The sequence below is a fragment of the Buceros rhinoceros genome, unplaced genomic scaffold, assembly GCF_000710305.1.
Source record: "Buceros rhinoceros silvestris isolate BGI_N320 unplaced genomic scaffold, ASM71030v1 scaffold23186, whole genome shotgun sequence".
NCBI classification, from domain to species: Eukaryota; Metazoa; Chordata; class Aves; order Bucerotiformes; family Bucerotidae; genus Buceros; species Buceros rhinoceros.
Genome location: NW_010418505.1, coordinates 1,969 through 12,479, shown reverse-complemented (window position 1 = coordinate 12,479; position 10,511 = coordinate 1,969). Strand labels below are relative to the sequence as shown.

Genomic DNA, 10,511 nt, shown 5'->3' with positions numbered 1-10,511 from the left:
GTCTACAGAGCTGCGTCAGGGCTTCCCTGGGCACAGCCCCACTCCCAACTCAACACTCGGGGTCTTTCTTCTGGGAGCATGGGCAAACTGATACCAAGGTGCTACTCAGGCACCGTCCCTTCAGTAAGATTAGTTCTGGCTAACAGGTGCCAGCTCTTTTTCTGTATTCAAACACACCCCAGGCAATGTTCACATTCTCACGGCGTTTTGTGGCGTTTGGTTCACTTTTCAGTCAATGAGGAACTGGCCAAGGAAGAAGACCCCATGACTGTCCTCCTGAATTACCTTGAGCAGTGGCTGAAACCTAAGAGATGTGGACAAAAAGAGAACAAATGCAAGACCAGAAGGACATTTAAGGGAGCCTCACGCCTCAGGAAACAAACTTAAACCCAGCCCTCAGCTCTGATCCACCAGCTTAGGCAAAGACCACGGAGGAAATCAAACGGAGAGAAGAAATCGGCGCTGTGCCGCAGGAACGAGAGCACCGCTGCTGCACACAGGGGCCTTGTGGCGGTTTCGCTTTCTCACTGGAGGCCAAGTAACCAATACTTCACACGACTCATGGGACACCAGAGACCTCCTGCGACGTCCTGCATGGCTTCCCTTGCGGACACAGGACCCGGGCAGACGAAGGGACGCTGCCTTTCTGCTGCTGGCTTGTGCGCTTTGGGGAAGGCGGTCGGTTCTGCCAAGTACGTTTTCAGTGTTACGAGCCCTTAGGTGACCGTGATTAAAAAGGACGTATTAAGTATTCTTGTGTAGGACCCACATGACTCACTTTTCTAAGTGTTTAAGCAGAATTAATTACTGAACAATCTCCTCATTAAAGGGGCCTGTAATTGTGTTTGCAATCGCCTGTGTGTTACAAAACCAGCTCGTGAAGCGCCCCGAGAACAAGTTCTTTTGTTGCCTGCCACAGTTTTCCCTGTATATTATATTAAATAAAAGTAACGATGAAAACTCATTGGAATCGCACAATTTCTCAGAACATTTGCATTACATACAAGCAGAATTTGTAGAACTTGACTGTTTTAAGGATTGATCACACTCGGGGCTTTTGTTTTTCCGCATGACAATGGCTGGTTAACGGGTTCACGGTTAACCAACGGAAGCGATAGCTCTGCACAAGCCACACTGACCTCACGGCTCTGGTAATTCTTCCCTCACAAAAGGTTCTGATTGGTATTTGAAGAAATACAGCTCTCAGTGAAAGTAATATCGGTTTCAAGAATATATTTGCAATTTTAGAATCAAATACAATTGCAATGAAAGCTAACAAATGGAAAAGATCCAAATCAATAAGGAACTGAAGCAGACGCTTTCCTCCCATCAAACGAGTTCGGTGCTAATACTACACCACACCAAAAATAGCTGAAAGGTTTTAGAGAGCTTTTTCTTACCCACTTGTGAATGAAAAATCCATTACGACATGCCCCTGTATCTCCCCTTCAACCTCCACTCACACATCCCAACCTCGCCACGTCCTTGGCAACCCCCCTACTTCACGCCCAGCGCTGTTAGGGTGGCAGGGGTTCTCTTCCCCCTCCGGGCGTGCAGACCACCTCTGGGTTTGAAGCAAAGCAGGTAAGACAGCTGCCTGCTGTTTTGCTGGGCCACGTGGGATGCAGCTGGGAGGGGTGATGCGCACGGAGAAATCAACATCTTGGTTACCGCTGCCTTACGCTACCCACACTGTACCGAGCCCAAGCCAATAGGAATCTGTTACACAAGCAGCAACCTAAACCGAGAACAGCACCAAAACCACACTGCTCGGAAGTGGAAAAGACCACAGCGAGAAGCGCTATGATTGGTTTTGTTCCTTGAAGATCTGTGTTAGGAGACAGACAATCGTGCCACCCTTCTGGTAACCCTGGAGACCACTTGTACCGATCCCCGCTTTCCGAGGCTCTGCAGCCTCTAGAATTCCGGTTCTCATAACTGACTTGCTCACTTGTGTCTGCCAAGTTTATGTCCGAGTGCCAAAAGTCATACAGAGAATAAACAACTTTATTTTGTAACAGAATTACACAAAGCAAAATATCACTTAATACAACTTCAAGCTGCTATAAATCTAATTTGGCATTTTAACTATACACAGAGTCAACAGCAATAAACCCCCCAAACAAACAACCCCCCCGCAAGAACACAAATAAAAATACAATCCAAAATAATTAACAGGTTTTCTCAATGGCAGTCTCAAACGGTGGAACTGTCTTATTACTTTTACAAGTGGAGCCCATCGTACACTTTTGACTCAGTATCCTAAAAACCTGCATTAACCATTAGACAAAGCATCTGAAACTTCCCAGTAACAGCAACGTCAGTTCTAACGTGGAGACGGTGAGGTTTAAAAGAAAGCGAGTATTCTACACCTGGATTTGGGTACGGGAAGCGCTGAAGTTTGGACACAGTAAGAAAAAGAAAAAAAAAAAAGCACTAAGGTTTTAAGCTGCCTAGATCATCTCTTGTGGAAGAAGATGGTTTGTTCTTCCTTGTCTCCTTGTCTGGAATGCTGCAGAGAGCAAAACATCTGCAAAACGTTGAGCATTGGCACCAGAGTGCAAAAAGAACACAGTGCTCAGTCCCAAGAAATGTGTCTGCAACTCCTTCTCCTCTACAGGCTGCCACGCCACCTCTGCTCCACGGAGAGGAGAGCCGTGGAACAGAAAGAGTTACAGAGATACTGGTATAAAATTTATCCAAAGAAATATATTTTTTCAGATTTTAGGAAATGTTGTATTTTTATAAAAATCTTTGCTATGTGATACCATAGATTTACCTGAATAATCTGAAAAAACAACAACATCATCTGTAAATTGCTCCAGTAAGAGATTTCACTTGAAATATCTGGAAAAAACCGTATCTAAATTAGTAAAGATCCCCCTTCTTGCACAATTACTGTGTGTTCCAGTGAACGACACCTCCCAGACTTTTTTGTTCACTTTCATACCAATTAAGAATCAGCTTCAAAAATACAAGTATTTGTGCAAAAGAAGATCATACCCTCTAAAACTTCATTATATATAAAAAAAAGTCTAAGATTGTTAAGAAGTGGTTATAAAAAATAAACAGTAAAGATTGTAAGGGAACATAGACCCAAGATGTTAGAGCGGAGTTTGGTATTGGCATTTAGGTCTTCAACATCTGGTCGTCATTGCTAGGCGTGGTGAATCCGGCAGCGTAGCGATGACTCGGAACCGTCACAGCTCTTCACGGTCTTGGTCACAGTCAGTGTGAGTTTTGCTTCTGGAGGAAAAAGGAGGAGGAAGATGACGCAAGCATTCGTGACCGATTCCAGGTGAACGTCACGTCATCATATAGTCATTTTTTGCACAGAGGTTATTTTGGGGGAAGATTATTTCAGTAAAAAGTGGGATTAACTAAAGCCCCCTTCAATCATAAAGTAAATGGTAATTCACTATCTAGCGATGGCTTCCTTCCTTCAGGGTATTTTTTCCCCTCCCCAAAATTCTCGTGCTATTTTACTACTCACCTCTTGCACAGTTCACCAAAAATTTTAATCCACAATCTAGTGCATAAATAAAAAAGGAAGATGTTTGTTCAATTAATAATTCCTCAGAATCATAGTGTAGTATCTCGCTTTTCTTAGAGAAAACACCATTGTCATAAACACCACCTTTTCCCTGAATCTGAGTCCACAGCTAAGAAAACCATCACAGTTGAAAAATCTGAAGCTCCAGTTTCATGGTATCAACCAGAGCGACGAGCAAAGGAAATCGGAAGATTTATACGTCCAAACCACTGAGATGGGTGGACTCGATGCTCTTCAAGGCCTCTTCCAGGCAGCTGATCCTATGTCATTAGACTATACCCAGCGCAACAGCAGCTAATTATCAGTGTTCACTCAATACATCAAGATGAACAGGTGAGGTTTTTCCCGCCCCCCCATTTTTTTATTCCTAGAAATGAGGGCCTAATAAACTGGCATTCTTTCAAATACCTCTTTCAACTGATAAGAGGCTTTAAAACTTGATAGTGCAAAGCACTGACCTCCCTGCCTGGGAAACTGATAAAAGGTTAAACATTTCTGTGTGTTTAGGATTAAGAACCAGCTGACTAAATTAAAATGTCCAAGTGTGCCCTCCCGCTACTGGGAACGGCACACAGCCTCCCCGCTAAACAAGCAAGGTGTACGGCAAGGACTGTAACTCTGCAGGGAACCAGAAAAATGTGACACATCCGGCACGTTTTGCAGAAATAGCCCAGACTTGCTTCAGTGTAAACTGCAGGAGCTTTTTCAATAAACACCACGGGAAATGCCGTGAGAGTACTGTGACAAAGCCGGGAGGCACAGACAGGAAAACCTGCAGTTAAAACCAGGGACAGATGAGACTTAAGATAAGAATTCTTACCAGAACTGTCTACTGTTAGCGCCTGCTCCGTCCCACCGTTTTGTATCAAAGACGCCCCATATTCTTCCAGCCTTTTGTGGCAGAACATGACAGAAAATTGAAGCCACCCTGTCCCGTGTTAACTACATACACGAGCTTACCTGGAGTATTTGCTTGAGGGCATTTTTGACTTTACTCTTCATCTTCCTCAGCAAGTTCAGTTTCTTTGTGCACCACCACTCTTGTGACAGACATGTCAGGGTGCTGCTCTTTGGCTTCTTTGATTGCCTGTGCCAGGGCCTGCAAAGGTATTTGAAATATGTAACGTGACAACAGCAAAAGGACGTCCGTGTGGGGCCACAGAATGGGAGAGCAGCACTGGAGATTTTGGTTGTAATTGTTCTGAACTCTAAATTCCCGAACTTGAAAGGGCTCAGGAGTAAAAACCTAAAACACCAAAACCCAAAAACCGAAACCAACCAACTCCCAAAACACAAAACCCAACTAAAAAACCCAAACCAACCTGCTATGCAAAAAATTTACCAAAATTCCCACGGAGTAACAAATAACCATAAAGTTATCCTGTAACTCTTCCAGCTCACTCCAGGAGACAGGAAGTATTCTTACACCCCAGCAGTTTCTGCACTTCCACAACACATCTAGCAAATCAAGACCTGACGAGGATGTGCACAGTACAGAAACGGAGGAGCGCGCAGAGGACGTGCCTGTGAGAATACCGCTGTGGGACAAATGCGGACTTAAAAGAAAGTGGCTGTTGAGATTTAAGGATCAGTGTTTATAATCAACCATAAACAACGAAAAACCTTCAGTCTCTAACTTAAATTCTGAGAAGCCATACAAGCGTCTGTGTTCTGAAACTGCAAATTAAACCACTATTTTCCTATTCAAAACTGTTTTACTGAGGAAGAGAGCTAAAAGACAAAAGAATAAACATCCAGCACAAGGTTTGTGCGTTTGAAGAGCTCCGCATCCACTGAAGACAACGTGGTGGAGATTTCTTAAGTCTCTTAAACTCTGATCACTGCTGCTTTAAACTTCAGAGATTAAAACTGCCTTCTGTCCTTCCTTTCTTCTGATTTCATTCTTCACCTCATTACCCGCTCACCTCAAAACCAGAGAACGGGCTGCGTGGGTACTGCGTGACCTGTCCAGCCTCCCGAAGCGCGCTGAACACACGTCGAGCAAACGAGAGAGAGCCCTGCCTGATGCTGAGCAGCTTGTCCTTTCATGACAGGTTTCACGAAGGGATTCAGCTTGTCAAGAGCCAATTTTTGGATGCAGAGCAAAAGGTAAAATTAAATTCCCTGAGAGCTCTTGGGGTGTTACAGTGGAGAAGTTAAATTAAATCTTGTTCTGTTGATTTTCGTAGCTTCCTCAAGTCGGAAGTGGGTTCGCTGCAACTTTACATAAAAGGTTTGCGTTTCCGCTTGTTTCATCTGGTGACTGTTGATCAACTTTGTAATCACAGTTTCTTAGATAATAAAAATCGTGTAATCACCGCTACCAAGAACAGGTAGCTGTACTCTCTCAATTCTTCTCCTGTGTGCTGCTTAAATTCAGCGGTCTTAGCTGGGCAGGTAGAAGTGACTTTTACTGTAGATTCCAAGACATCATAAATTACTGCTTTGGTACGGCGGGAGATGAAAGGCCCTTCACATTCCAGCAGAACAACAGTTGCTTTGGCTACACAGAATTCTATAAATACAAGTCAAAAACTACTTTCTAAATTCGAGCAGTTTAACGCACTTCAAATCTTTCAGTCAAAGTGAGAGCTGCATTCAGATGGTGCTGACAACGCAGCGGAGACGGCTCCCATCTAACCAGATAACTGTGTCAAAATAAGATTATTTCAGGACTGCTTTTCCTCCCAAACGGCCAAAGCAGCACTAAATGAATCGAGCCTCTTCCAAAAAAACCAATCCCTTTAAAAATAGTGCAAAATCCACTCACATCATCTAGGATGCAAAGTTACAAATGCTGGGTTTTTTTCAGCTACATTCTGAAGGTTCCATATTCACAAAACATGAGTAGCTTTGCCCCAAGTAACAGTCTCAGGGTCTTCCTATGTCCTCTTACTCGACTTCTCTACCCTCCTCTTATTTCAAGTTTCTGAAATACCACCTAGATCTCACTGGACTACAAAAAGCACGTTGTAGTGGTAACGGCTCACGTACTCACCTCATCGTGGTCAATATCTGCATCTCCAGTAATGACAATGCGCTTCTCAATTCTCGTTTCTGATACTCCACCTTTTACCATCTACAGATGGCACAAAACAAAAGCAACCAAACAAAAAAAGAAAACATCCTTGTAATCACAGAATGGTTTGGGTTGCAAAGAACCTTAAAGATCAGCTCATTTCAACCCCCCTGCCACTCGACCAGGGTGCTCGAAGCCCCCTCCAACCTGACTGTCATTATTATTCCACTCCTTTCTGTGGCACTGGAGCAAATACATTTCTGTGGCTGAGCTGCAATCAGCAGTAAATGCGCTCGGTGCTCCATCATCCTCTCCTTTTTCAGGGACGCAGTTAGCCACATCCTAGCAACTGCTAAACTTGACAAAACACAAGCAACAAAGAATTCCTCCTGTTACTGCCGCCCAAGTCTGAACTGATCTAGATATGCGAACTGGAATTCCAGCTTCCTCCACTGTGTCAGTCTGGCTACAGGAAAATTCCAGGAGTCTTCTCTTTGATTTCAACCCATCTACCACAGGTCCTCTTCTCAGCCTCTGAAGAACCCCATGCCATTAAATACAAAGATGCTCTGGTTTTCACTTCTGCTGTTCACGGACCTTAGTGAGATATTTTCTACATATTTCCCATTGCTGACAGATGTAAATTTATCCTTTGTTTCTCCCTCTAAATAATTAAACTACTTTAGCTCATAGAAAAATTCTTACAGAAAGAACATTAAATGCCTTTTCTTTTTTTTTTTTTTTAAATCATCCTGTGTAAGAGAAAAGAATGAACTATTCCTGAATATACACTGACCATATTAGAAAAGATCCAAGATGCTTCTGTGGAGAAAAACGGTACAATATTAAAACTGCTTTGGCAGGACCTTTATCAATAACAAACAGTTTGGGATGTAAAGTGAAAAGTTAATTTAGAAAATTCACACCATCTCTTGAATCGATGAGAAACGGTCAGTCAGAAAAGATGAGGATCTGCTGCATTACGGTAATGTCCATAGTTTTTTAGTAGAAGACAAGCCTGAAACCATTTTCTTTATGGTTCCTTCCAAAAAGCAGCATTATTTGACACGTGAACCTGACAAGCAACTGCACGCTTCCCCACCCCCAGCTGTGGTAGCACCATTTACTGAACACAGACTTTTTCTAAAATGGTGGTGGCTTCATGACTCCAAAGGAGAGCAGGAGACTGAAAAGGACCTGCTGACTGCCTGGATAACAAAACCCCCACCTTTTAAACTCTGCCCTTTACTTGGTGTGACAACTGTCCAACATCACCCTTCCGCTGTCTCTCTGGGCACACAACTTTCCATCTTCAGAGCGTTTCAATGTTTAGAACATATGTTGACTATATAGCCAGTGACTTATCGTTCCACTCCGCAGTGATGTGAAACTTCTTGCCTTGGAGGAAATCCCAAACTCACACCTTACGTTCCCCTCGTCCCTTCTGCTTTACCCTGAACAGCGCTTTCTGTAAGGTTTCTTGGAAAACTATGTAAGGGTTCGAAGACAAGAGTTCAAAACTGTGTTGTTGGGCCTTGCCTAAAATGTGGTAAATATTTCTGTAAATTAATAATATCAAGAATCATCATACTCTGGTAGTTCTAACATAGTCTGCCATGAAACCCTACACGAGACTGAAACAGATGTGATGTCCTCTCGACGCTGTGTTTGCCTTTCCTCTTCAAGCATTTCAGTTTTCTTCCATAAATTAGCAGATACACGAGGAACTCCATGTAAGACTTTGTTTTGAGGGTTTGTTTTTTTAGTTCAGAAAGACTTTACTGTATTTTACCTTCGTGATGTGTGTAGTTGTGGTGGTGGAAATTGGCTCTGCCGTAATTGTCTGGGCACTCACTAGCACAGCAGCACTGCCATCAGCACTGCCATCAAACTGTAAGGGAAAAGAAAAACAACGTGTTTTGGTATTTTGGCATTTAAAAGCTTTGTTTTCACAGGAGAAAAGGCTGGTTTTCTTACTAAACACACTCTTCAGCTCTGTGGGAACTGAAATCTAAATAGAAGCCATCCACGTTTACCAGGTCATCCAAGACTGTTGTTCTGGTTCATTCTTGTGGAAGGTTTATGATCAAAGTTGCGTGTTCTTTTCAGGAACAATGAGATACTTTAATCAAGTTTCCAAAGGTAAAAACGAGTTATATATTTGCAAAGAGCGACTAAGTCCTTACATTAAAAGGAGCCACTTAAAACTTCAGAAATAATACTGCTTTGTCTACAAACATATCACTTATGTAATTCATAGCCAAGTATAATCTTACCTGTTAGCAAAAAGTGTAAGTTTTTGAGTACCATCCTTTGGACATCATGTACTTGGAACTAAAAGTAACAGGAATAAAAAAACCCAGCCTGCCAACAATACGACAACCCAGCCCCCATACCTGTGGAGGTCCATACGTGATAGTTTTAGTTTCTGTTTGAACAATTGGAACTTCTTTAGTGGAGATTTCAGTTCTCTGTGTGGCATCTGAAATGGTGACCATCTCCGTTTTCACTACTGGAGGCTGCGGTGCAAGAAATAACAAATCAATTCAAAAGACAGAAGAAGGTTTGGAAAGTGGACCAAGAAAACACAACCAGAAACTCAAGAAAATAACAGTAAAATAAATTATTGACTGTAAAACCCCGATCAAAAACCATGCAGTAAATAAGCAAAGTGAAAGGAAGACTAATTCACCAGCCCTCATTTACATCGCACGGGAGGAAGAAGAACTCTCCTAAGAACCTCGCCAAAGCTCTGCCTTTCACCAACAGCACCTATCGCAGAAGGCAACTGCTAAAGCCAAGGAGCAACATGGCTATTGGAACTGTGGAACAGAGCAGCACCAGGAAAAAAAGAATAATTAAACAGTCTGCATAAAGCACCTGACAGCTAGCTCAGGTGGATAAAGTTCCTATTAGAATGAATCTGGGGAAATCCCTATCACTGCTCTGTCCAACTGCAAATATGGACCAGAAGTTCCAAGGAAAATTATGGAAAAGTTTAACTTATTACATACTACCTCTGGAACAGAAGAACAACGTACACAAACGGATTTTAAGTGGTCTACATTCAATTCTGGAATAATTCTGGAAGGCAACAGCTTCTTTTGACAGCAATCCTAAAAAGCCACTTAACCCCTTAGAGCCAGCTAGTGGCATTTGCTGCAATATCACAAAGCAAGCCACCAGCTGGGGTCTGTGAGCCAGTGAACTTTGTCACTTAGCTTATGGAAACAGATTTTCAATACATTTAAGAACTTAAAAAAAAAATCTAGTAAAGCCTCTCGATATTTTTGTAAATGCGTCAGTTGGTATTTCCCACTGATTTGGGGGGAAAACCCCAGGAAAAATACAGTGCTTTCTTTCCCTCCCCCATAGCTGCAGATGCAGCAGCCCTTCTCCCCTTCCTCCAAAACAGCTATGTTTTGAGGAAGTGTGGGTGCCTGCAACTTGTAAAGGTCTTATAAACTAAATCTTTCACGTTAATCAGAACACCAGTGTATGAAAAGCCAACAAAAGAACGAAGGATTTAAGTGCAAAGAAAATAAAAGCCATCGTTACCAGAAGAAGCAGGTAGATACCTAGGGAAAACCCCACCCAGCTGGTGAACGAGTCAGCAGAAGGACACGCCAGCTTTATGCAGAGGCACATCCCTGTGCTGCTGCCTTTTCCCTTCCTGCTCCTTTACAGAGTCTGCCCAGTAATGAAACCTTCAGCCTCAAGTGGCTGAAAACAGCCGACCGTGACCGGACCCCAGGCGTGCTGACCGGACCCCAGGCGTGCTTCCCTGAGAATGTGCGCACTAAGGACTTCAGAGAAAGGTCGTGGCATGTGCCTCACCTCTTTGCATGCAGCGCCCTCACCCAGGGGATCTCTAGCCATACTTATTCCAGGCTGTCAATCCACAATGTTTGTAAAAAGGAAGAAAAAAAAAAGGGGTGG

The 10,511-nt window shown here is 43.1% G+C and overlaps 1 protein-coding gene across 1 annotated transcript in view; it reads right to left on the bottom strand.

Annotated features, from left to right (window-relative positions):
• Positions 1-4,544: 4,544 nt before the first annotated feature.
• LOC104495597 (band 4.1-like protein 2) overlaps positions 4,545-10,511 on the bottom strand; it is a gene marked incomplete at its 5' end in the record, with an annotated part of 7,023 nt that continues 1,056 nt past the window's right edge. The window contains 4 exons of the mRNA XM_010138582.1: positions 4,545-4,652; positions 6,552-6,632; positions 8,365-8,463; positions 8,969-9,091. Coding sequence (XP_010136884.1) covers positions 4,545-4,652; positions 6,552-6,632; positions 8,365-8,463; positions 8,969-9,091 — 411 coding nt within the window. The remainder of the gene's footprint in view (positions 4,653-6,551; positions 6,633-8,364; positions 8,464-8,968; positions 9,092-10,511) is intronic.